Source organism: Caretta caretta, chromosome 10 (assembly GCF_965140235.1).
Source record: "Caretta caretta isolate rCarCar2 chromosome 10, rCarCar1.hap1, whole genome shotgun sequence".
NCBI lineage: Eukaryota > Metazoa > Chordata > Testudines > Cheloniidae > Caretta > Caretta caretta.
The window spans coordinates 43,567,649-43,595,127 of record NC_134215.1 but is presented as its reverse complement, the minus strand read 5'-3'; the positions used below and the strand labels follow the sequence as shown (position 1 = coordinate 43,595,127).

The window sequence follows — 27,479 nt, the reverse complement described above, 5'->3', positions numbered from 1 at the left end:
GATTTCTGGGTAAGATCTGATTTGTATATTGACCTGGGTCTGGGGCTTGGTCCTTTGGGATTGAGAGAACCTCTTTTCTTTTCCTGGGGTATTGGTTTTCATAACCATCTGTCCCCATAACGAGTGGCACTGGTGGGGATACTGGGAAACTGGAGTGTCTGAGGGAATTGCCTGTGTGACTTGTGGTTAGCCAGTGGGGTGAGACCAAAGTCCTCTCTGTCTGGCTGGTTTGGTTTGCCTTGGTGTGCATAGAAACCCCAGCCTTGGGCTGTAACTGCCCTGCTTTAAGTAGTTTGTTCTGAATTGGGACTCTCAGTTGGGTCCCGCCAGAACCAGCATCGTTACAGGAGGGATTAAAAGGAAGGGAGGGAGGTCACTTGGCATACATGGGAAGTCGATTGGGAATAGGGAGAAGAGCAGGCAAGGCATGAGAGGGAGCAAGAATGGAAGAGAATGGGGTTAGATTGGGCGTGATGGCACACGGCAAGGACATTGTGGCCAATGTAGAGCGCAGCGGTTAGGGTGAGCATGATGGGAGATGAGGCAGGGGCAGAGCAGAGGGGGCAAGGTTAGAAGCTATAGGAAAGGGGAGAGGAAAAGAATTTCTCCATGGAAAAACCACGCACAATCATCATCCAGAGCCTGAAATTACCCTGAACTGAGGCTCGCTTTTGTCGCATTTTTCTCTCTGGGTTCCCGCCAGGCCTGGGAGGAGAAATGCTGGCAGGCCATGAGAAACCCCACTCTAGCTGCATTTCCTGCCCTAGTCACAAACACAATTTGGACCAGGGGGCCCAAGTGGGTCTCGTTTACTTTCCGGACAGTACTAGTTTGGGTTTATTTTGATCCTCTTATGCAGGGACATGCCCCCCACTCCATTGAGAGGGTAGGCGGGGACACTGCCCCGCTGAGAGGACATATGGGGACATGGTTCCCCCCCCCGTCCCGAGAGGGTGTGCGGGGATATGGCACCCTAGAGAGGACAGGTGGGAGGGGCCCAAGGTCTCCTCTGCACAAAGTTGCTAATGGGAGTGACAAGAGGGTGATTTCTTCAAAAACCTCTTTAAAAACATCCCCTTTGGTATCCCTGGAAATGATCAACCAGTCACCACAGACTGACCCATCCTCCCTCCCTCCTTACTCTGAATGCCCATGTTCTTAGCCAGTTCCCATAGCTGCACTTAGCCACCCTGGACAAAGAAATAAGGCAAAGTGCATGTGAGGCTCCTGGTATCACCCTACTCTTGACAGGTCTTCTGGTCAGATGGGACAGTGACACAGCCCGCCCGTCCTGCACCTCTCAGCCACGCCACCTCCGAGGTTCAGGGGCTGTCAGTACAATCCCATTTCCGCAGAGCAGCCAGTAATTCCAAGTGTCTCTGTTTTGGGTGCCCAACATGACACCCTGAGGGCCTGATTTTCAAACTGCTGAGCTATTCCCTCATGATTTCCTGTGTTCCTGCCAGCATACTCACTGGCAAGTTTATCTGCAGAAAGCAAATGCAACAAGGTCACAAACACAGCTGAAGCCAATTAGTTTGAACAATCAAACTAATTTTGGGGAATACTTTGTTGCTGTATTCGCCCAGCTGGGCATGATTAAATGCCAAGTGAGGCCTACAAGCTCTGGCCTGATATAGTATACAAGGAATCAGTTCATTCACCTCTTGGCTGTAGTCCCCTCTGTGGTGGCACCTGGTTTTTTAACAGTGATTGGCAACAATATGCCACAGTTTGGACAGATGAGAATATTGTAGCCAGATGAAGCAGCAGTAGGAATCCAAATCAACAACATGAAATTACTTGAGCTAGAATTTGTCCAGGATACGGGGGTTACCGCCCTGTTCTAGAGACTGAATGGGCCTCCTTTTGGCCAGTCAGTACTATCTGTTCAGGTCACATCATCCATGGAGCTACTAATTGCCTGGAGCATGAGGAAAGACAAAAAAGCAAATGCCTCTTTCCCCTCCACTGTCTCTCTTGTCACGAATTCCCAGTGCGGCCTTTGTGCTTTCATAGCAGCTCATCTTGATGAGTCACTGCCCCAGCTTCATGGTTGTATATTTCAGTATTACTAACCCCAAGCGTTCAAAACTCATGAGACAGGCCCCATAAAATCATGAGATTGGCATACAATCCAAAACATTTAAAAAAAAATCTGGGGTGCTTTTTATATGCTTTCTGGTCTTCAAGCATTTTGGGTACACTTGGGCCATGTTTTCTAGCCTATCTCTGCAACCAGAAGGGCTAGAAACTTGGGGTTTTGTTTAAATGAAAGCTGAGATTTTCACCACATCACATGACTCCAAGAGTTGGGGCTTTAAGAAAAATGTCAAATATCACCAGACCCTTGGTAACATTATGTGGGTTGGCACCACTCTATTCTGTAGCACAGACTGATTCAAAACACAACCTCTCTTTTTCCCTGGATGGGCTGGTTGCAGGGGTTGTGTTTATGAAAGTCAGAAATGAAATAATCTTGCTTAGAATCAGGCTGACAGCAGGCAGACTTCCCCATGCCTAGCAACCCAGGCCAGTCCGTGGTCCTGATCTGCAGCCCCTCCTGCTTTTCTCCCAGTCAGCTCTTCCAATTGACCTTGCTCCCACGCTATAGCAACTCCGTGGGGTTCCGTTGTGAGCTCCCCACACACCTCTGCCAATTGCATCAATCTGTGCAGTACTGCAGATAAACACCTCTAAGGGACCATGATTTCAAACCATGTGTCACCGTGCCCTAATTCAGGTTCATGTTCTTAAGTCTCCAGAGTGGATAGGGGCAGACTATAGTTCCCTGCACCACCAAGCCCTTTGCTTGTAATTAGTTTTTCAGTTCAGCAATCTAATTACTCTCCTGTTGCACTTTCACATCTTACACAAGCAAACACAGAAGTTAGGTGTCTTTAGCCATGTTTTCTTAGATCAGGGGTTCTCAACCTTCATTGCATCGTGACCCCATTCTGACAACAAAAATTACTATATGATCTCAGGAGAGGGGACTGAAGCCCAAGCCCATTCGAGCCGTGCCCCTTTCTTCAGCCCTGAGCTCCAGCAAGTCTAATGCCAGCCCTAGTGATCCAATTAAAATGGAGTCATGACCCACTTCGGGGTCCTAACCCACAGTTTGAGGACCTCTGGCTTAGATGCTACTTGGGAAAGACCTTGTATGGCAAAGTCTGCTGAGGGCTTGTTTCTCACAGTGTGGCTGATTGTCCCTGCGTGGACAAGCCAGCCAGTCCTGACATTATGAATCATAGGGCATCAAAGAAATTGGTAAAAACTTACTGTACCACTGACAATTATTTTGGAAAACTCTCAGAAAGCTGGGAAGGTACCAGAAGGATGGAGAAAAGAAAATGCAGGACTGATCTTCCAAAAGCAGAAAGAAGCATGATCCTACCTACTGATACCCGATAAGATCTATCCCTATCCTGAGTAAAATAATGGAACAACTCTTGAGAGAAAGAAAAAAAAAATCACTAAACTTCTAGTGTGTTACAGGATCATAACAGGTAAAAATCAGCCTGGACCAGGAGCCCCTTGCAGCATTGCTCAGATGGTGACTTGTATCTTATTGGAGAAACAAGTCTGGGAGTTGCAGCAAACTCGCAAATGGCTACTGAGAGAGGGGGCATTACTGGTCATGACAGCAGCATGTATCATTGCAGGAGTATTGTGTAACACCAACAGACACTGGTCTGTCAATGGGCAGGATCGAACCAGGGACCTCCGGAGCTTAGTGCATGAGCCTCTACCGTATGAGCTAAAAGCCAACTGGCTACTAGCTACGGCTGTAGAGCAGACTCATTTTCTAAGTGGTCTCGGTGCCACTAGATGGGATGGAACACCACACCCAGAAGGTGTGTGGATTACAGTCGTATACCCTTTCTTTGTGCATGATGGGAGTAGAGTGCATGTGTGGGTGTGTTTAATTATGGGGTGCTTTTCACACTTTTTTGTGTTTTCAAAATAAATATAGCTAAATTTAGAAACAAAATATTTCAAAATGGAAAGTTGAAACATTTAATTTTAAAATGGTCAAAATGAACTGTTTTGACATATTGGAAAAAAAATTTTTTTTCTGTCCAAAACTATTCACCAAATTCAACTTGAATGTGCAAATAGTTCAGGAGCCCTCACAAATTTACCATTTACTGAAAATATTTTGCCTAGAGAGAGAGAGAGAGAGAGAGCATGGGTGAGCTTTGGTATGTGTGCAGCTGTGTATGTTGGGAGAGCCTGGAGAGCGTGTTGGAAGAGTCTTGTAATTATGCCTGTATATCTCACACACACACGCGCGCGCGCGTACATGAATCTACAAGCCAACTGTTTGCTAATTTTGGGGTGTCTCTCAGGGGTTCACTCATTCATGTACCAGCCTTTCCTGATGAGGATCATGCCACAACTACCCGCCTTAGAGTACAACCCTGCCATCAGGTGTTCTATCCCCTCTGCTCCATCCCCCTAGTTAGAGGGTCGGAGCTAGTTTCAAGTGTCAAAGAGGGACAACGTGCCAGCAACTCTTTGTACAAGCTCACCCATATATCCTTCCCCTCAGTCGCTAGGGAATAATGATCTTGTGGCAACGTGGCCTGAGGCTTTAAGATGTGCAAGTAAGTGCTGAACCTGTTTACACTATTTTATCTGCTCGTGGAATCCCCTCTCCTCGGAATGCCCATACCAGGCAAAGTGCATCCGAATGTGACCCTTGCACATCTTATCTCAGCCTATCTTCTAAACAGCATGGGCTGTTTCTCAGCTGGCTGTTCTCTGGGTGACCTATGAAATGTCACATTTGAGTGGACATGTCTCTGGGGAGTGCATTTTGATGCAGGGAGCAGATGTAGACGGCTGCAGGATGGCTGCATAGTTATACCCGACCACTCAGAGCAGCAGGTGGCAACACAGTGAGAAAGGGTGGAGCTGGTCCAAAATTTCTTTTTATCTCAAAACTGGTTTTTGACAGAAATTTGGGGTTTTGACTGAATTCATTTTTCTTGAAAAAGCATCTGATTCCTGTGGAAAACATCAGTTTTTCAACAAAAAATTAAACGAGTGAAAACTGAAATTGTTTTGGTTTTCAGCCCAACCCAACAATATTTCAGTCTGGATATGTGGCTGTGGTGCCTCACGCTAGTTGCAGTTCAGGCACCTCATTACCCTATTTTCCTATATAAGCTACGACCCTTAGCAGGACGTTATTTCCCATGTTGCACCATGGCCATGCGGCTTCCACGATGCACCTCCCCTAATCAAGAATGAGGACCATAGTGCGTCCTGGGAGATGTAGCCTGACCAGGGAGCCTGCACAACTGAGGAGAATGGGAGTATGATACACACAAACTACAACACCCATGAGGCACTACGGCAGCCTTTCAGAATAAAATTATTTCAGTTTTTGGCCAAAATAGTTCAGATTTTTATTTTTCACCAGGAACTTGACATTTTCTTTGGAAGCCCCTCTCCTCCAGTTCTAAAAGAGGGTCAAACTGCTGCATCCCCCCAGTGTTTGGAAGAGGCAGAGTATAGGTCCAGTGTCACTATATAAAGGCCGTCATGTTCCCATGAGGATTAGTGCAGCACAGTGCCAGTCCTGGAGAGCCACAAATTTCTGACTAACAAGCAGTCCACAAGCACCTCCAGTCACTACTGTCTACATTCAAAATAGTGATCAACCAAAGGTTAGAGCCAGGATTTTGGATACTCATCTAAACCCACCTAGTCCCTTGGCCTCGCAGCTAGCTTAGAAATGGTACAAGAATAGGCTTTCTCACTAGATTTCTCCAATGTTTCCTAGTTTCAGCTCAGCGTCTGCTGCTTCCATGTCCTGGCTAGAGGCAGGGAAGCAAAATGTGCCTGAAAATAAAATGGGAATAGCAAATAAAACTTAAACAGAGCATTTTAAACCTGTGAAAGGGCTTGGGGGCTCTGGTCTAGTTGCATTTGGGATGGAGGTTGGATGGTGGAGTGGCAGTTTGATTAATATTGTGGAGGGAGGGGTGCTCTGGTGCGTTTGAGTTTTAGGGATGATTCATTTTGAAAATCTGATTTTTATCCAATATGGTTCAGCTATCTCAAGTTCAGGCCTGACTTTCCCTAAACACAATGCCCTCTTTAGAAGCCTCTGGCTGGAAGTACTGGCAGATGATGTTTTGGAAGTGGAAAGTCCAGCACACTTTCAAAGCAGAGAGAGACCCGAACCCACACCCAGAATCCAAACACTCCCAATTCTTTCCCTTCTCTGAAATTCAGATCCCAATTCTGCAGCTTGAGTCGTCTCTATTGGAAAGTGCCCTTAGTGTACCTGGGAAGGGTTCAGCAGTCTGGAAGGTGACATCTATGGTCTGAATAAGTGGTGGGAACAGGCATCTGGTAGGGTCAAGGACAAACCTAGTGCTTATCCCTCTTAAAACAAGCTGAATCCTGAGCAGTTAGCAAATAAAGAGCTTCTAATCATCTCTATGGTTGGCACACCATGTGCTTGTGCATCACTGCCCTCGGCTAGATTCAGAGGACCTGCTTCAGGAGAGCAGTTACCCCATGTATTTTTGGACATCAGTCTTGATGCTGCTATTGCATGTAGGTAGATAGCTGATGACATCAGCATATGTGCATATGCAGCCATGCATTACTATAAACAGCGCATGATCAGCAGGGATCCTAGTTTTCCATGATAAAACCCCCAAAATTCTCTGATAAAAAACATTAAAATCCACATTTGTCCACAATTAAAAAATAAACACTGAACTTTGGTTTCCCTCGCCACCCAGAGCTCAGCTCTGAAGGCAGCACTGCAGACAGCAGCAGTGAAAAAGTAAGGGTGGCAACACCATACCATGCCACCCATGGCTGTCCTTAGGATTTATGGGGCCCTATGCAGTATTATTAAACTGCTGCCCCATGCCTAACGGCAGCCCGGGGTTGCATGTGTATTTTAGATAAGGGTGGTCTTTTGAAGGATTTATTTAAAAAACTATGTCTGAAGAGCCAAGCATTTAAGGCTAAAGATGAATACTCAGATTGTCCATCTAAAAATCTATGCAAGGATTTTTTAGAGATGTGATTTTATAATCTTCAGCAACACACTAATGAAATATTTTTAAAGAAAATTTTAAACTAAGGTCTTGTAGAATAACATGTTCTGAGTAAATATTACAGTAATGCACCAGATACCTCCCAGATACCCTTGGAGCGGAGGGAAACTGTGAGTGTGGGCGGGAAGAAGGTCACCGCGTGGAGGGACACCGGAGCACAAGTGTCAGCTATCCATGCTTCCTTAGTGGACCCCAATTTAATCAACCAGCTTCCATTTTGCTGCCCAATCACTTAGTTTTGTGAGATCTTTTTGAAGTTCTTCACAGTCTGCTTTGGTCTTAACGATCGTGAGCAGTTTAGTATCACCTGCAAACTTTGCCACCTCACTGTTTACTCCTTTCTCCAGATCATTTATGAATAAGGTGAATAGGATTGGTCCTAGGACTGACCCTTGGGGAACACCACTAGTTACCACTCTCTATTCTGAAAATTTAGCATTTATTCCTATCCTTTGTTCCCTGTCTTTTAACCAGTTCTCAATCCATGAAAGGATCTTCCCTCTTATCCAATGACAACTTAATTTACGTATGAGTCTTTGGTGAGGGACCTTGTCAGAGGCTTTCTGGAAATCTAAGTACACTATGTCACAGAATATCAGGGTTGGAAGGGACCTCAGGAAATCTCTAGTCCAGCCCCCTGCTCAAAGCAGGACCAATCCCCAATTTTTGCCCCAGATCCCAAATGGCCCCTCAAGGATTGAGCTCACAACCCTGGGTTTAGCAGGCCAATGCTCAAACCACTGAGCTATCCCTCCCCCCATGTCCACTGGATCTCTCTTGTCCACATGTTTGTTGACTCCCTCAAAGAACTCTAGATTAGTAGGACATGATCTCCCTTTACAGAAACCATGCTGACTTTTGCACAACAATTTATGCTCTTCTAGGTGTCTGACAAGTTTATTCTTTACTATTGTTTCAACTAATTTGCCCGGTACTGACGTTAGACTTATTGGCCTGTAATTGCCAGGATCACTTCTAGAGCCCTTCTTAAATATTGGCGTAACATTAGCTATCTTCCGGTCATTGGGTACAGCAGCTGATTGAAAGGACCAGTTACAAATCATAGTTAATAGTTCCACAATTTCACATTTGAGTTCTTTCAGAACTCTTGGGTGAATGCCATCTGGTCCCGGGGACTTGTTACTGTTAAGTTTCTCAATTAATTCCAAAACCCCCTCTAGTGACACTTCAATCTGTGATAATTCCTCAGATTTGTCACCTACAAAAGACGGCTCAGGTTTGGGAATCTCTCTAACATCCTCAGCTGTGAAGACTGAAGCAAAGAATTCATTTAGTTTCTGTTTGGTGGCGGGAAGCGCTAAGAGGCAGGCGGAGGAGCAGGGACACGGCGTGCTCTGGTGGGGGGGAGGAGGTGAAGTGGGGCGGAGGATGAGGGGAGCTTGGCTGCCAGTGGCTACCCACTAATTTTTCCCCAGGGGTGCTCCAGCCCCGGAGCACCCATGCAGTCGGCACCTATGTGCACTGCTGCTGGGGCAGCACTGCCTTCAGAGCTGGGTGCCTTGCCAGCAGCTGCCGCTCTCCACTCTGCCTTCAGAGCTGGGCACCCGGAATAAAAACCAAAGATTCTCTGTAAAAACGCAAATTCTGTGTTTTTCTGTGTTGTTCCATGGCAAATGGATTTCTAGGATCCCTGCTGATCAGGGACTCTGCAATGGTTTGTGGCTGCATATGATATACACAAGACACCAAGTCGGAAGGAAGCAACAATAATAACAATATCTAGCACCAAGAGATCTCAAAGCACTTTAAAAAGATGGCAAACATCATTATCACTATTTTTCAGATGGGGAAACTGAAGCCCAGAGAGGGACAGTGACTTGCCCCAGGTCGCCCAGCCAGTCAGAAGCAGATCTGGGAGTGAGTCCTCGTCCAGCGCCCTAGCCACTGGACCACACTGATTCAAATTCAGGGCTACCAGGTCCGAAAGAATAAGGCAGAGCCAAAGGAGCAGCTCTGATAGCTAAGTCAAAGGTCCAACACTCTCCAACAAATGGCAGCGGTGCACAGATCAACAGAAGTCAGCATCATCCTGGCATGAATGAAACAACAGGAGATGCCATACTGCCCCCTGGCTTCCTGGCAGCAAGCACAGATGAGTTGGTGAAAACACCAAACTACCCCACTCTCCCACTTGTACCACAGTTGGGGCAGTCTGGTCTGCCAGTGCCTTACCTGTTTGCAGGGCCAGGGTGAGCAGGGGTCAGTAGGGTCTGTTGGCATCTTTTGGCCGCTTTAGTTGGACCTTTAGCCTCTTCATGCCGATCTGGAAGCCGTTCATGGCCTGAATGGCTGCCTGAGCACTAGTTGGATTGTCAAAACTGACGAAACCTGGGGGTGAGGGGAGGGTGAGAGGGGGGACGGAGAAGGAAGGACACAATTCATCACCAACAGCACCAGAGACCCTCTCCACTCATCACCACAAGTTCACGCCAAGCAGGGGCGGCTCTACCAATTTTGCTGCTCCAAACAGTCGCCGTCGAATTGCCGCTGCGGGGCACGGACTGCTGCTCAACTCTGAATGCTGCCCCGGGCACCTGCTTGGAAAGCTGGTGCCTGGAGCCAACCCTGACTCCAAGCATCCATCAGTAACTGCTGGATAAGGGCAATGGGATTACCCAGAAGACTCTGGTGCAGGGAAGGGAGAGGTGATGCTGGGAATATTGTGACCACAGCCCTCCGCATTCAGTAGTCAGACCCTCCCCCCCAAATCATGAGGTTTAAACTCACATTGGCTGGCTCCTGATTTTGGAGCTTTTAAGGGCGGAAGCTGCCTGCCCTCACTTAGTGTGTGATCATGTAAGGGTCAAAATTCAATCTTAGACGTGTTTCAGAGTAACAGCCGTGTTAGTCTGTATTCGCAAAAAGAAAAGGAGTACTTGTGGCACCTTAGAGACTAACCAATTTATTTGAGCATGAGCTTTCGTGAGCTACAGCTCACTTCATCGGATGACGTGTACACAAAAATGTGGGCCTCCTCACTGGCTTTTCAGAGAGGAGCTCCACTTTCCCTGCACTGGCCCCGGGATAGACTCACATTCTCCCTTTACACTCCCCTAGTCTCCTGTCCCTCACCTGCCCCTACATTTTTCCTTCTTTCCCCTTACAATTGCCTAATCCACACATTCTCTGTCTCTGTCCCCCATTCCCCAGCATCCCCATGATATCCCTTCTACACCTTGTCAGACTCCTTTCTGCACCCCACATTTCCCCTGCATCCTCCTCAGTCTCCCTTCTTCTTCCCATATTCTCCTGCACCACTTGAGTTTCCCTCCTAGACCTGTCCCCTCACAGTCATTATAACCAAAGATAGCCTGGCTTCAGTCCTATTGGAAACAACGGGAAGTGCCAGCCCATCTTTGCTAGGGGCACACTCACTTCCACAAGGAAAAGTTGTAAGGAAATGGCTGCTATTTTGACTGTAGGCCTCCTGTGGCTTCAGTCCCATTTAATGTAATGGCAGACAGCAGCCTTTTGGAACAAGGGCCAATCTTGGTGAGAGTTCTGCCAGAAATCAGGAGATCTGAGAAGCTATGTCTGCCCCTGTCATAAATATAAAGGGAAGGGTAAACCTCTTTGAAATCCCTCCTGGCCAGGGGAAAGCTCCTCTCACCTGTAAAGGGTTAAGAAGCTAAAGGTAACCTCGCTGGCACCTGACCAAAATGACCAATGAGGAGACAAGATACTTTCAAAAGCTGGGAGGAGGGAGAGAAACAAAGGGTCTCTGTCTGTCTATATGCTGTTTCTGTCAGGGATAGACCAGGAATGGAGTCTTAGAACTTTTAGTAAGTAATCTAGCTAGGTACGTGTTAGATTATGATTTCTTTAAATGGCTGAGAAAAGAACTGTGCTGAATAGAATAACTATTTCTGTCTGAATATCTTTTTTGTAACTTAAGTTTTTGCCTAGTGGGATTCTCTATGTTTTGAATCTAATTACCCTGTAAGGTATCTACTATCCTGATTTTACAGAGGTGATTTCTTTACTTCTATTTACTTCTATTTCTATTAAAAGTCTTCTTGTAAGAAAACTGAATGCTTTTTCATTGTTCTCAGATCCAAGGGTTTGGGTCTGTGGTCACCTACGCAAATTGGTGAGGCTTTTTATCCAACATTTCCCAGGAAAGGGGGGGTACAAGTGTTGGGAGGATTGTTCATTGTTCTTAAGATCCAAGGGTCTGGGTCCGTAGTCACCTAGGCAAATTGGTGAGGCTTTTTACCAAACCTTGCCCAGGAAGTGGGGTGCAAGGTTTTGGGAAGTATTTTGGGGGGAAAGACGTTTCCAAACAGCTCTTCCCCAATAACCAGTATTTGTTTGGTGGTGGTAGCGGCCAATCCAAGGACAAAGGGTGGAATATTTTGTACCTTGGGGAAGTTTTGACCTAAGCTGGTAAAGATAAGCTTAGGAGGTTTTTCATCTTCACATCTGTACCCTAGTGTTCAGAGTGGGGAAGGAACCTTGACATGGTGGCATAGTGGTGGGATTAACCTGAAATAATTTTGAGATCCAGTTGAGATTTTTTGAACTAGAAATACAGATTTTAAAAAGGAAATTTTTTTTCCCCTTGGGAAAGGAAGTCCAGAAAGCAGCTGAAACTGAAAGCAGCTTGTTTTTTCTCTGCTTTGTGGACAAGCAGATACAAAAGGGGATTATCTTTGTGAATTGCAGGTTTTCTTTGCCTGGAGGCAGGGTACTTAACTCCTGCAGGGAAATTCACAGTCTTCCAACCCAGAGGTTTTTTTCCCCTAAAAGTAAATGGGGGGGGGGGTGTTCTACCCATTTGCCTGGAGACAAAAGTGGCAGGTTTTTTTTTTTTAGGATTTTGATTTTTTTACAAGGAGCACAAGTTTAAAAAGGAATTTTTTTTTCCTTTGGGCTGCTGGTAAGCAGGTTTCCAAGTAGTTGGAGGTTTTTTGCTTTGATTTGGGCCCAGAGCAGAGACAAGGGAATTGTCTTTTTCTGTAGGCTGACAATCACTATCAGAGAATAGGTATTCTATTCCAGCACAGCAAAAATTTCCAGCCAAGTTTTGTTTGTTTATTTCTAAACCTCGGGTGTAAAGTTAGTTAAAAACAGAGAGGTTAGAATGACAAAATCCACGGCTCGACAAAAGCTGGAATTAGCCAGATTTCAGGCTGAGGAAAGACAAAGGGAACATGAAAGACAGATAGAACTCATGCGGCTGAAGAAGGAGGAGAAGGAACAAGAAAGGGAGGCAGCGAAAGAGGCAGAACAACACCAAGCGGCTGCTCACAGGAGAGCTATGGAAGCAAGGGACAAAGAACTGAAGGAGAAGGAAAAAGAGAGGAAGTATGTGGAGGAGATAGAGAAGATAAAGGCTCAGCAGAATATCCCAACAAATCCTAGCAATCCTTCTCCAAGTACCACTTCCCATCCCAGAAAGTTCCCCACCTACAAGGCAGGCGATGATACTGAGGCCTTCCTAGAAAACTTCGAAAGGGCCTGCCTTGGGTACAACATCTCTACTGACCAATACATGGTAGAGCTGAGGCTGCAGCTCAGTGGACCCTTAGCTGAGGTGGCAGCTGAAATGCCTAAAGAACACATGAACAAGTATGAACTGTTTAAATCCCAGGTGAGAGTCAGAATGGGGATAACACCCGAGCAATCTTGTCAGAGGTTCAGAGCCCTAAGGTGGAAACCAGACGTGTCATTTACCCGACATGCCTACCACATTGTGAAACATTGGGATGCCTGGATAACAGGAGCAAGTGTTGAAGAAAACTGGTCGCAGTTGGAGCGGAGACCAGAAGGGACAACCCCAGACCACACCCTATTACCGGGGGCCGCCCAAGGCCCCACCTACCTCCCAAAGAACCCTCCAGACCCCTTATCATCCCACCACCCCGTTCTCCAGCAACCCACCTCGCCCCAGTGACTCGTCAGCTGGACGATGTTTTAAATGTAACGAGCTGGGGCATGTAAAGGCCAACTGCCCCAAGAACCCCAACAGATTACAGTTCATTGCACCGGAATCACACCAGTGGTCCGCAGGTCCAGATACCTCCCAGATACCCTTGGAGCGGAGGGAAACTGTGAGTGTGGGCGGGAAGAAGGTCACCGCGTGGAGGGACACCGGAGCACAAGTGTCAGCTATCCATGCTTCCTTAGTGGACCCCAATTTAATCAACCCAGAGATCCAAGTGACGATTCAACCCTTCAAGTCCAACTCTTTCAATTTGCCTACAGACAAGTTGCCTGTCCAGTACAAGGGCTGGTCAGGAACGTGGACTTTTGCAGTCTATGATGATTATCCCATCCCCATGCTGTTGGGGGAAGACTTGGCCAATCATGTGAAGCAGGCCAAGAGGGTGGGAACGGTCACCCGCAGCCAGGCTAAACAAGCCGTGAGGCCTAGCTCTGTTCCGGAAACTTCTATCAGGACCCAGTCAGAGGTGATGGACCTGGACCCCAGGCCAATGTCTGCAACAGCAGTAGTGGATCCAGTCCCAGAGACCCAGACGGAAAGAGTCCCAGAACCGGAACCAGCCGAACAACCAACACCAGACCCATTGTCAGCACTGAATCCAGTACTTGCAACCTCAACACCAGAGGGCCCCACCGAACCTGAACTGGCAGCAGCCGATAACCCTACATAAGAGGCTCAGCCGGAGCCTGAATCCCAACATAGTGCACCAGCGGAGAGCCGTTCACAGTTAACAGAAACAGCTCCATCCCCTATATCGCTTCCAGAGGGACCAAGCCTAGGTCCACAATCCCATGAGGAACTGATGTCTCCAACATCAAGGGAACAGTTCCAGACCGAACAGGAAGCAGATGAAAGCCTCCAGAGAGCTTGGAAGGCAGCACGGAGCAACCTACCGCCTCTCAGCTCTTCTAATCGATCCAGGTTTGTTGTAGAAAGAGGACTTTTATACAAGGAAACTCTTTCTGGTGGACACCAGGAAGACTGGCATCCTCAGAGACAGTTGGTAGTTCCAACTAAATACCGGGCCAAGCTCTTGAGCTTAGCCCATGATCACCCTAGTGGCCATGCTGGGGTGAACAGGACCAAAGACCGTTTGGGGGGGTCATTCCACTGGGAGGGAATGGGCAAGGATGTTTCTACCTATGTCCAGTCTTGTGAGGTGTGCCAAAGAGTGGGAAAATCCCAAGACCAGGTCAAAGCCCCTCTCCAGCCACTCCCCATCATTGAAGTTCCATTTCAGTGAGTAGCTGTGGATATTCTGGGTCCTTTTCCGAAAAAGACACCCAGAGGAAAGCAGTACACACTGACTTTCATGGATTTTGCCACCTGATGGCCGGAAGCAGTAGCTCTAAGCAACACCAGTGCTAAAAGTGTGTGCCAGGCACTAGCAGACATTTTTGCCAGGGTAGGTTGGCCCTCCGACATCCTCACAGATGCAGGGACTAATTTCCTGGCAGGAACTATGGAAAACCTTAGGGAAGCTCATGGGGTAAATCACTTGGTTGCCACTCCTTACCACCATCAAACAAATGGCATGGTGGAGAAGTTTAATGGAACTTTGGGGGCCATGATACGTAAATTCGTAAATGAGCACTCCAATGATTGGGACCTAGCGTTGCAGCAGTTGCTCTTTGCCTACAGAGCTGTACCACACCCCAGTTTAGGGTTTTCCCCATTTGAACTTGTATATGGCCGTGAGGTTAAGGGGCCATTGCAGTTGGTGAAGCAGCAATGGGAGGGATTTACACCTTCTCCAGGGACTAACATTCTGGACTTTGTAACCAACCTACAAAACACCCTCCAAACCTCTTTAGCCCTTGCTAAAGAAAACTTACAGGATGCTCAAAAAGAGCAAAAAGCCTGGTATGATAAACATGCCAGAGAGCGGTCCTTCAAAGTAGGGGACCAGGTCATGGTCTTAAAGGTGCTCCAGGCCCATAAAATGGAAGCATCGTGGGAAGGGCCATTCACGGTCCAGGAGCGCCTGGGAGCTGTTAATTATCTCATAACATTCCCCACCTCCAACCGAAAGCCTAAGGTGTACCATATTAATTCTCTAAAGCCCTTTTATTCCAGAGAATTAAAGGTTTGTCAGTTTACAGCCCAGGGAGGAGACGACGCTGAGTGGCCCGAAGGTGTCTACTACGAAGGGAAATGTGCTGGTGGTGTGGAAGAGGTGAACCTCTCCATGACCCTTGGGCGTATGCAGCGACAGCAGATCAAGGAGCTGTGCACTAGCTACGCACCAACGTTCTCAGCCACCCCAGGACTGACTGAACGGGCATACCACTCCATTGACACAGGTAATTCTCACCCAATTAGGGTCCAACCTTACCGGATGTCTCCTCAAGCTAAAACTGCTATAGAACGGGAGATCCAGGATATGTTACAGATGGGTGTAATCTGCCCCTCTGGAAGTGCATGGGCATCTCCAGTGGTTCTAGTTCCCAAACCAGATGGGGAAATATGTTTTTGCGTGGACTACCGTAAGCTAAATGCTGTAACTCGCCCAGACAACTATCCAATGCCACGCACAGATGAACTATTAGAGAAACTGGGACGGGCCCAGTTCATCTCTACCTTGGACTTAACCAAGGGGTACTGGCAGGTATCGCTAGGTGAATCTGCCAAGGAAAGGTCAGCCTTCACCACACATCTCGGCCTGTATGAATTTAATGTACTCCCTTTCGGGCTGTGAAATGCACCCGCCACCTTCCAAAGACTTGTAGATGGTCTCCTAGCGGGATTAGGAGAATATGCAGTCGCTTATCTTGACAATGTGGCCATATTTTCGGATTCCTGGGCAGACCACCTGGAACATCTAGAAAAAGTCCTTGAGCGCATCAGGGAGGCAGGACTAACTGTTAAGGCTAAGAAGTGTCAAATAGGCCTAAACAGAGTGACTTACCTTGGACACCAGGTGGGTCAAGGAACTATCAGCCCCCTACAGGCCAAAGTGGATGCTATCCAAAAGTGGCCTGTCACAAAGTCAAAGAAACAGGTTCAATCCTTCTTAGGCTTGGACGGTTATTACAGATGATTTGTACCACAATACAGCCAAATTGCCGCCCCACTGACAGACCTAACCAAACAGAAACAGCCAAATGCTGTTCAGTGGACCGAAAAGTGTCAGAAGGCCTTTAACAAGCTTAAAGCAACACTCATGTCTGACCCTGTACTAAGGGCCCCAGACTTTGACAAACCGTTCCTAGTAACCACAGATGCCTCCGAGCGTGGTGTGCGAGCAGTTTTAATGCAGAAAGGACCTGATCAAGAATTCCACCCTGTAGTGTTTCTCAGCAAAAAACTGTCTGAGAGGGAAAGCAACTGGTCAGTCACTGAAAAAGAATGTTACGCCATTGTCTACGCTCTGGAAAAGCTACGCCCATATGTTTGGGGACGGCGTTTCCACCTGCAAACTGACCATGCTGCACTGAAGTGGCTTCACACCATCAAAGAAACTAACAAAAAACTTCTTCGGTGGAGTTTAGCTCTCCAAGATTTTCATTTCGACATCCAACACATCTCAGGAGCTTCTAACAAAGTGGCTGATGCACTCTCCCGTGAAAGTTTCCCAGAATCAACTGGTTAAAATCGTCCTTGAGATGTAGAAAATATTGTTAGTCTTTATGTACTTGGTAGTATATTTAGAGATGCATGTGTCTTATTAACTCTGTTTTTCCCAGAGCTCCAGGAAGAAATCCCAGACAGTGTTTCACCCTAGCTGAGATTTGGGGGGCGTGTCATAAATATAAAGGGAAGGGTAAACCTCTTTGAAATCCCTCCTGGCCAGGGGAAAGCTCCTCTCACCTGTAAAGGGTTAAGAAGCTAAAGGTAACCTCACTGGCACCTGACCAAAATGACCAATGAGGAGACAAGATACTTTCAAAAGCTGGGAGGAGGGAGAGAAACAAAGGGTCTCTGTCTGTCTATATGCTGTTTCTGCCGGGGATAGACCAGGAATGGAGTCTTAGAACTTTTAGTAAGTAATCTAGCTAGGTACGTGTTAGATTATGATTTCTTTAAATGGCTGAGAAAAGAATTGTGCTGAATAGAATAACTATTTCTGTCTGTGTATCTTTTTTGTAACTTAAGTTTTTGCCTAGCGGGATTCTCTATGTTTTGAATCTAATTACCCTGTAAGGTATCTACTATCCTGATTTTACAGAGATGATTTCTTTACTTCTATTTACTTCTATTTCTATTAAAAGTCTTCTTGTAAGAAAACTGAATGCTTTTTCATTGTTCTCAGATCCAAGGGTTTGGGTCTGTGGTCACCTATGCAAATTGGTGAGGCTTTTTATCCAACATTTCCCAGGAAAGGGGGGGTACAAGTGTTGGGAGGATTGTTCATTGTTCTTAAGATCCAAGGGTCTGGGTCCGTAGTCACCTAGGCAAATTGGTGAGGCTTTTTACCAAACCTTGTCCAGGAAGTGGGGTGCAAGGTTTTGGGAAGTATTTTGGGGGGAAAGACGTTTCCAAACAGCTCTTCCCCAATAACCAGTATTTGTTTGGTGGTGGTAGCGGCCAATCCAAGGACAAAGGGTGGAATATTTTGTACCTTGGGGAAGTTTTGACCTAAGCTGGTAAAGATAAGCTTAGGAGGTTTTTCATGCAGGTCCCCACATCTGTACCCTAGCGTTCAGAGTGGGGAAGGAACCTTGACAGCCCCTTGCTCCCAAACGCAGCCCTGGACTCCTACATTGTCCTATGTCCCGAGGCTAATTACGAAATAAGTCACTCCCCAAAGAGAACAGGCTTATAGAAGGCGTTCAAAGGAAAGCATTTTAAAGCAAAAGCCACATGCTTTCCCTTACCCTACTCCTGATACAGAACAGAAAGATGTAGACATTAAAGAAGAAAACAATTCACTTTTAAAGCCAAGAGGTCTATGCTTCTGTCACAAAGGATGCTTTGGGCTGCTTTGGATATAATATAATGAACATGCCATCACCCTGCCAAACCTTTCCCCGCAACTGCCATTGAATGGGAAACCCTGAACCTTGGAGGCATGACAACTTTTCCCCTCCACCCAATTCCTTTGAGTGCTGCCTCTGTACCTCCAGCTTTGAGAACCACCATTCTGGAGGAGATATGGCACAGGCTCTACTAAGAGCAGAAAATACAGCACAGGAAATGCTCCTTCTCCCAAGACTATGAGCCCGAATTTGCAACTTCTCCAGAGGGTTGGAAAGTTTAGTGACGGTTCATCTGAACTTTTAAGGGCTTAGATGAACTGGCTGGTGCAGCACAGCGGCTGCCTGGGAGAGCACCTGGCTGTGGTGGCAGCAGCCTGCCTCCAGCCCAGGCTCAGCTTCCAGGACAGGGGCCAAGAGCAAGCCGGAGTACCTCTCCCCTCAGCATGCTTGGAGTCGGCCCCTATCCCCGGAAGCCGAGCCTGGGCAGGGAGCAGGCTGCTGCTGCCTGCCACCCCTCCCTAGCCAGCCTCTCTCCCAGGCAGCTGCTGCTGCACAGGGAGCATGCCGGAAGGGGAAGGTGGGGCTCCGGCTCACTTGGCCCATGTCCCTGAAGCCAAGCCTGGGTGGGGGGCAGCCTGCCACTGTTGCAGCCAGGTGCTCTCCCAGGCAGCTGCTGCGCTGCATTGGGCCAGGCCTAGCTTCCAGGGAGAGCAGCTGAATCTGCCTGGGGGAGGAGGACACAGTGCAGCGGGACGACAGAGTTCCCCCTCTCCCCCGCAGGTAACGTGGGGTGGGGAGAGCACAGGGGCCATGAGCTGGGGTCAGGGCGGGGAGGAGACACCTGTGGAGGTCACGGGTCTTCCCCTTTAGTTGGTGCCCCCCCAGTATGGGGCGGCACTAATCGTCTCACCCCAATTTACGGGAGGATTTGGAATTCAAACCTGTGTATGAATTTTGTATTTTTATAGTGGTCTCAACAAAACCCAGGAGAGGTAAATCTCTGAATTTCCTGAGAATTTGAGATCTGGGACCTGTTTCTCTGCCTTGCATCCTGGGTTGTCATTTACAGCTGTGCAAAGCGGGTGTACAGTTAGATTAGCCACTTAGATCCTGCAGCATTTTGCAACCAGTTTGCAAAGGAACAGTGACAACACAGGGTACAAAGCAGTGAAGAATCAGGCTCCTGGAAACTAATTTTGTCCTAATCTCTGCTGTGGACTCTGTTGCAGTTTTCCCTTTGCTAACACTGCCCTTCCTGCATGTTCACTTAACCAGCTCCAATCTTTGCTGGGCTTCGCCATGCTTGACATCAACCCAAGCGTCCACATTAAAGACACCCAGCCTTTCGCCAAGAGTACAGTCTCCAAACCAACCACCAACTTCTCCAGCATTTAAAAGAGTCCCCGCAAAGCATCCTCCCAGTTCCCCACTTGGCTGGCAAAAGACCTCAGCTAAATCCAGGATCTCTGAGATACAGCACGTGGTGCCTACAACTGCCTGAAGCGTCAACCTTACTCACAAGAGGCTGATGTGGTGGTATTGTATATTTGAAAGGCTTCTCCTGTCACCTATTGTTGTATTTTTTTCTCTTCTTGCTAACATCTGCTGCAATAAAAAAGTAACATACAATAATAAGCTGCAGCGTTCCAGTGTGCATGGCAGCTCCATTTGTCCCTGCATCTCCTGGGAACTGGCAGCCAGTCCCGGCAGGAGGGCATTTTAATTGAATGTACCATTTTCACATCCTGGAAAGGGGGCACATTGAGGGAATGGATACTTTCCTTTCCACGGATGGCAGGGGGCAACTCTGTAATTCTTTCCTCCTTTCCTTTGAGCATCAGGGAGAGGCACCGTGGAGCAGCAGCAGCCATTAATGGAGCAGGGCTGGGGGTAGGAGGAGGACAGAAGCAACAGCAGTGGTGGTAAGGTTATGAGAATTGCAGCACTTATTGGTGTCAGTAATGATCTTCCCAGCACCTTCCAGCCTAGGATCTCAACGCGCTTCACAGCCACTAATGAATGAAGCCTCATCTGCACGCCAGTGTGAGTTAGTGAGGATGGGTGTCATTTGATGCACGTGTGTGTGTGGAAAGAGGGGCAGTGTCTCAGCCAAGGTCATGCAGCAAGCCACTGTCAGAGCTGGGAGTAGAACCCACATCCCCTTCCTACACTCCTTTGTTTTAACCACCAAACAGCGCTCCAGCCACAAGGTGGCATTTGTGCAAGGTCCCATCAGAGCTCACACTGAATATAGTATGAATGTGCGTCCTCAGAATAAGCTTGCTGAGTTGTGTGGGGCAGTAACAATTTTGATTGTAAGGTGGCAGGACATTGCCAGTGTCCTGCATTCACTTGGGGGAAGATGCAACGTCATCGCCCTACGTTATTTGCCTGAAGACGGCCGATGTTTGTGAGACAGCGTACTACGAAAGCAATGCTTGCGTTGTGACATGCCGACACTGGTAGGGTGGGCAGTTCTGTTTGACCATCTGAATGTGAGCCTTCAGCAGGAAAGAGTAGGTGTGGATTGCCAAGACAAAAAACAAACCAGGGCCGTCAGATGTACACATCTAAGGGGTGGTGCCATACACCACAACCACACCATACACCACAAGAACAGCAAGAGCAGCAGCAATCCTCTTCGGAACGAGAAGGAGGCAAGACTGCATATTATCATGCTGGTTATGTCTAACATTGATGACCAACTTGTACCAAGAATTATTAAGTCCAAGATAGGCGCTAGAGGGATTAGGGGATAGGCTATTGGAACTGGAGTCTGTCACCTCTACGGCATTCATTCAAATGCTGCCCAAGTCAATAGCAGCTGTAAGTTTTTCTCATCTGGTGTACCATCTCCTCAGTGAACATCACAACTGGCACCTTTCATGGCAGGCTGAGCAGAGAACTGAATAGGCCTGCAGAGTGACCCAGCTTCTTACGCTCTGGGGTTGTTGTTGGAGAGACAAGGTGGGTGTACCTTTTATAAAGGTCACAGGTCAGACCTAAAGCATGCTGCCAAGGTGTAGACGAAGGGAGCCGTGTGTGTGAACCTACGCTTGCCCTGCCGCTGCCCATGTCTCCCCCCCAGCCCTTCCGTGGATTCATGGAACATACCAATGTCCAGGGCGGTTAGTCTGGTGCTTTTCACAGACAGCAGAGCCATGGAAAAGATAAACTGGCAGGAAGGAGAAACTAATGTCCCCACTTGCAAGATAAATGATTATATGAGCATAAAGAGCTCTGGACACTGACAACCACATGAGAATCCAGAGGAAAACAGACCATACTACTCACACAGAGTATTGAAAACCGAGTGCAGGAAAGACTAAAGGTAGCATGTATGACAAGTAGGTGCCCCTCCAGGAATTTCACAGCCATGAACCTCGCCTGTTGGGCTAAATCACAATCAGTAACAGAGAAAAATCCAGCATTGCAACAGTGTAGCATGGAAAGGGAAATGACTTACCTGAACTTCTGCCTCTCACTGCAGGGTCTCATCACCTAGTACCAGAGTGCTGTAACTCCCCAGGCTCTGAAAGGTTTTAACCCTTACGAGTGGTGGTAACAGAGCTCTTATTATCTGTCACATGCCCTCCTGCTGAGCTGAAATGCTGCCTTTGGAGGAAGTGGTCAGGGCTGATTGTGCAGGAGGCGAAGCTCCCAAAGGAACAAGCCAATCAATCACACCTCACAAGACAAAATAAAATAAAAGTGCAAAATCAACTGCAAAGGGAGCCCCCCAGCTCTGAGGGGAGGGGAGACTTTGGTCGGAATCATAGGCGCAACGAAGCAGAATTACAGGTCTGCAATTTCTCCTTCTCGAAAGATACCAACCACCAAGAATCTCGCTCTTGGAGAAGAAACTTGAAAGATGTTCCAAGAGAGAAAACGAGAGCTTAGTCACAACAGGCAGCAACTGCCAGGCCCAAGCCAACAGAGCGAACAGAGAGGGTTCTCACATAGCTCTGTCCAGTTACCTGTCTAAGCCCTGGTCTACACTAGGACTTTAGGTCGAATTTAGCAGCGTTAAATCGATTTAAACCTGCACCCGTCCACACAATGAAGCCCTTTATTTCGACTTAAAGGGCTCTTAAGATCGATTTCCTTACTCCACCCCTGACAAGTGGATTAGCGCTTAAATCGATGTTGCCGGCTCGAATTTGGGGTACTGTGGACACAATTCGATGGTATTGGCCTCCGGGAGCTATCCCAGAGTGCTCCATTCTGACCGCTCTGGACAGCGCTCTCAACTCAGATGCACTGGCCAGATAGACAGGAAAAGAACCGCGAACTTTTGAATCTCATTTCCTGTTTGGCCAGCGTGGCAAGCTGCAGGTGACCATGCAGAGCTCATCAGCACAGGTGACCATGATGGAGTCCCAGAATCGCAAAAGAGCTCCAGCATGGACCGAACGGGAGGTACGGGATCTGATCGCTGTTTGGGGAGAGGAATCCGTGCTATCAGAACTCCGTTCCAGTTTTCGAAATGCCAAAACCTTTCTGAAAATCTCCCAGGGCATGAAGGACAGAGGCCATAACAGGGACCCGAAGCAGTGCCGCGTGAAACTGAAGGAGCTGAGGCAAGCCTACCAGAAAACCAGAGAGGCGAACAGCCGCTCTGGGTCAGAGCCCCAAACATGCCGCTTCTATGATGAGCTGCATGCCATTTTAGGGGGTTCAGCCACCACTACCCCAGCCGTGTTGTTTGACTCCTTCAATGGAGATGGAGGCAATACGGAAGTAGGTTTTGGGGACGAAGAAGATGATGATGAGGAGGTTGTAGATAGCTCACAGCAAGCAAGCGGAGAAACCGGTTTTCCCGACAGCCAGGAACTGTTTCTCACCCTAGACCTGGAGCCAGTACCCCCCGAACCCACCCAAGGCTGCCTCCTGGACTCAGCAGGCGGAGAAGGGACCTCTGGTGAGTGTACCTTTTAAAATGCTATACATGGTTTAAAAGCAAGCATGTGAAAGGATTACTTTGCCCTGGCATTTGCGGTTCTGCCTTTGCAAAAGGTTTCTGGGGAGGGCAGCCTTATTTCGTCCTTCATGGTAGGACACTTTACCACTCCAGGCCAGTAACACGTACTCGGGAATCACTGTAGAACAAAGCATTGCAGTGTATGTTTGCTGGCATTCAACCAAAATCCGTTCACGCGGTGGGAGGAGGCAAAATGCGACCTTGTAACGAAAGCACATGTGCTATGTATGGAATGTTAACAGCAAGGTTTACCCTGAAAGAGTGTAGCGACTGTTTTATAAAATGTGTCTTTTTAAATACCGCTGTCCCTTTTTTTTTCTCCACCAGCTGCATGTGTTTCAATGATCACAGGATCTTCTCCTTCCCAGAGGCTAGTGAAGCTTAGAAAGAAAAAAAAACGCACTCGCGATGAAATGTTCTCCGAGCTCATGCTGTCCTCCCACACTGACAGAGCACAGACGAATGCGTGGAGGCAAATAATGTCAGAGTGCAGGAAAGCACAAAATGACCGGGAGGAGAGGTGGAGGGCTGAAGAGAGTAAGTGGCGGGCTGAAGACAGGGCTGAAGCTCAAATGTGGCGGCAGCGTGATGAGAGGAGGCAGGATTCAATGCTGAGGCTGCTGCAGGACCAAACCAGTATGCTCCAGTGTATGGTTGAGCTGCAGCAAAGGCAGCTGGAGCACAGACTGCCACTGCAGCCCCTCTGTAACCAACCGCCCTCCTCCCCAAGTTCCATAGCCTCCACACCCAGACGCCCAAGAACGCGGTGGGGGGGCCTCCGGCCAACCAGCCACTCCACCACAGAGGATTGCCCAAAAAAAAGAAGGCTGTCATTCAATAAATTTTAAAGTTGTAAACTTTTAAAGTGCTGTGCTTAAAGTGCTGTGTGGCATTTTCCTTCCCTCCTCCACCACCCCTCCTGGGATACCTTGGTAGTCATCCCCCTATTTGTGTGATGAATGAATAACGAATGCATGAATGTGAAGCAACAATGACTTTATTGGCTCTGCAAGCAATGATTAAAGGGAGGAGGGGAGGGTGGTTAGCTTACAGGGAAGTAGAGTGAACCAAGGGGCGGGGGGGTTCATCAAGGAGAAACAAACAGAACTTTCACACCGTAGCCTGGCCAGTCATGAAACTGGTTTTCAAAGCTTCTCTGATGCGTACCGCGCCCTCCTGTGCTCTTCTAACCGCCCTGGTGTCTGGCTGCGCGTAACCAGCAGCCAGGCGATTTGCCTCAACCTCCCACCCTGCCATAAATGTCTCCCCCTTACTCTCACAGATATTGTGGAGCACACAGCAAGCAGTAATAACAGTGGGAATATTGGTTTCGCTGAGGTCTAAGCGAGTCAGTAAACTGCGCCAGCGCGCCTTTAAACGTCCAAATGCACATTCTACCACCATTCTGCACTTGCTCATCCTGTAGTTGAACATTCCTGACCACTGTCCAGGCTGCCTGTGTATGGCTTCATGAGCCATGGCATTAAGGGGTAGGCTGGGTCCCCAAGGATACATATAGGCATTTCAACATCCCCAACAGTTATTTTCTGGTCTGGGAATAAAGTCCCTTCCTGCAGCTTTTGAAACAGACCAGAGTTCCTGAAGATGCGAGCATCATGCACCTTTCCCGGCCATCCCACGTTGATGTTGGTGAAACGTCCCTTGTGATCCACCAGAGCTTGCAGCACTATCGAAAAGTACCCCTTGCGGTTTATGTACCTGCCGGCTTGGTGCTCCGGTGCCAAGATAGGGATATGGGTTCCGTCTATGGCCCCACCACAGTTAGGGAATCCCATTGCAGCAGAGCCATCCACTATGACCTGCACATTTCCCAGGGTCACTACCCTTGATATCAGCAGATCTTTGATTGCGTGGGCTACTTGCAGCACAGCAGCCCCCACAGTAGATTTGCCCACTCCAAATTGATTCCCAACTGACCGGTAGCTGTCTGGCGTTGCAAGCTTCCACAGGGCTATCGCCACTCGCTTCTCAACTGTGAGGGCTGCTCTCATCTTGGTATTCATGCGCTTCAGGGCAGGGGAAAGCAAGTCACAAAGTTCCATGAAAGTGCCCTTACGCATGCGAAAGTTTCGTAGCCACTGGGAATCGTCCCAGACCTGCAACACTATGCGGTCCCACCAGTCTGTGCTTGTTTCCCGAGCCCAGAATCGGCGTTCCACAGCATGAACCTGCCCCATTAGCACCATGATGCATGCATTGTCAGGGCCCATGCTTTCAGAGAAATCTGTGTCCATGTCCTGATCACTCACGGGACCGCGCTGACGTCGCCTCCTCGCCCGGTATCGCGTTGCCATGTTCTGGTGCTGCATATACTGCTGAATAATGCGTGTGGTGGTTAATGTGCTCCCAATTGCCAAAGTGAGCTGAGCGGGCTCCATGCTTGCCGTGGTATGGCGTCCGCACAGAAAAAAGGCGCGGAACGATTGTCTGCCGTTGCTCTGACGGAGGGAGGGGCGACTGACGACACGGCTTACAGGGTTGGCTTCAGGGAGCTAAAATCAACAAAGGGGGTGCCTGTACATCAAGGAGTATTTCAGGCAGGACTGCACGGAGGGTTCCAATAAGAAATGGTGCACCTAAGTTATCGTTATTGGAACAAGGAGGTTAGCCTGGCCTCTGATTGATACATGGCTAGATTTACCTTGCTGCACCTTCTCTGTGAGTGACTGCAGTGTGACCTAGAGGAATGAGTCCCCTAGACAGGGGAGGAGGCAAATGAGTACAAAACAAATCTGGTCTATTTCTTGTTTTGACCCACTCCATCTATCTTTTACATCTTTGGCTGGCAGCAGACGGTGCAGAAGGACTGCATGCCATCCACATCTCATGGCTGCTCGGCAGAAGATGGTACAGTACGACTGCTAGCCATCCCCATCTCTTGCCTGCCTGGCAGAAGATGGTGCAATACGACTGCTAGCAATCCTCATCTCTTGCCTGCCTGGCAGAAGATGGTACAGTACGACTGCTAGCAGTCCGTATCGCCTGCCCGCTCACCATAAGACGGTTCAATAGGACTGACTGCAGGACTAAAGAGAATGACCTGGTCAAGTCACTCCAAATTTAGTCCCTGCGACCATGTCTGCCCAGGCGCTCCCAGCCGACGCGGCCAGGAGCACCTCGGACACGACGAGGACGACTACCAATCGTATTGCACCGTCTGCTGCCAGAAGGCAATGGGTTGCTGCTACTGTGCAGCAAAGCCGTACCGCGTCTGCCAGCACCCAGGAGACATAGGGTGACGGTTACCTGAGCGGGCTCCATGCTTGCTGTGGTATGGCGTCTGCACAGGTAACTCAGGAAAAAAGGCGCGAAATGATTGTCTGCCCTTGCTTTCACGGAGGGAGGGAGGGAACGGGGGCCTGACGACACGTACCCAGAACCACCCGCGACAATGTTTTAGCCCCATCAGAGTGCTCCATTGTGACTGCTCTGGACAGCACTCTCAGATGCCCGATTGTTTGCCATTGCTCTGACGCTGGGAGGGGCGCTTACAGGGTTGGCTTCAGGGAGCTAAAATCAACAAAGGGGGTGGCTTTACATCAAGGAGTATTTCAGGCAGGACTTCACGGAGGGTTCCAATAAGAAATGGTGCACCTAAGTTATTGTCCTTATTGGAGCAAGAAGGTTAGCCTGGCCTCTGATTGATACATGGCTAGATTTACCTCGCTGCACCTTCTCTGTAAGTGACTGCAGTGTGATCTAGAAGAATGAGTCCCCTAGACAGGGGAGGGGGGGAAGCAAATGAGTACAAAACAAATCTGGTCTATTTCTTGTTTTGATCCACTCCATCTATCTTTTACATCTTTGGCTGGCAGCAGACGGTGCAGAAGGACTGCATGCCATCCACATCTCATGGCTGCTCGGCAGAAGATGGTACAGTACGACTGCTAGCAGTCCGTATCGCCTGCCCGCTCACCATAAGACGGTTCAATAGGACTGACTGCAGGACTAAAGAGAATGACCTGGTCAAGTCACTCCAAATTTAGTCCCTGTGCCCATGTCTGCCCAGGCGCTCCTGATCGACCTCACAGAGGCGACCAGGAGCACCTCAGACATGACGATGACGGCTACCAGTCGTACTGTACCGTCTGCTGCCACAAGGCAAGGGGTTGCTGCTACTGTGTAGCAATGCCGTACCGTGTCTGCCAGCACCCAGGAGACATAGGGTGACGGTTACCTGAGCGGGCTCCATGCTTGCCATGGTATGGCGTCTGCACAGGTAACTCAGGAAAAAAGGCGCGAAATGATTGTCTGCCCTTGCTTTCACGGGGGGAGGGAGGGAACGGGGGGCTGATGATATGTACCCAGAACCACCCGCGACAATGTTTTAGCCCCATCAGGCATTGGGATCTCAACCCAGAATTCCAATGGGCAGCGGAGACTGCGGGAACTGTGGGATAGCTACCCACAGTGCAACGCTCCGGAAGTCGACGCTTGCCTCGGTACTGTGGAAGCGCTCCGCCGAGTTAATGCACTTAATGCACTTAGAGCATTTTCTG

The 27,479-nt window shown here is 48.5% G+C and overlaps 1 protein-coding gene across 10 annotated transcripts in view; it reads right to left on the bottom strand.

The window, feature by feature from the left end:
* The window catches only part of CELF6 (CUGBP Elav-like family member 6), a 242,235-nt gene that overhangs the window by 21,361 nt on the left and 193,395 nt on the right, over positions 1-27,479 (bottom strand). For 8 of the 10 annotated variants that reach the window (XR_012670191.1, XM_048865634.2, XM_048865639.2 and 5 more), the window contains one exon: positions 9,285-9,440. The exons of the other annotated variants lie outside the window; for them this stretch is intronic. Coding sequence is in view for 7 of the 8 variants with exons in the window: in XM_048865634.2 (XP_048721591.1) it covers positions 9,313-9,440 (128 nt within the window). In the remaining variant the exon portion in view is untranslated. The remainder of the gene's footprint in view (positions 1-9,284; positions 9,441-27,479) is intronic. 10 annotated transcript variants of the gene reach the window in all.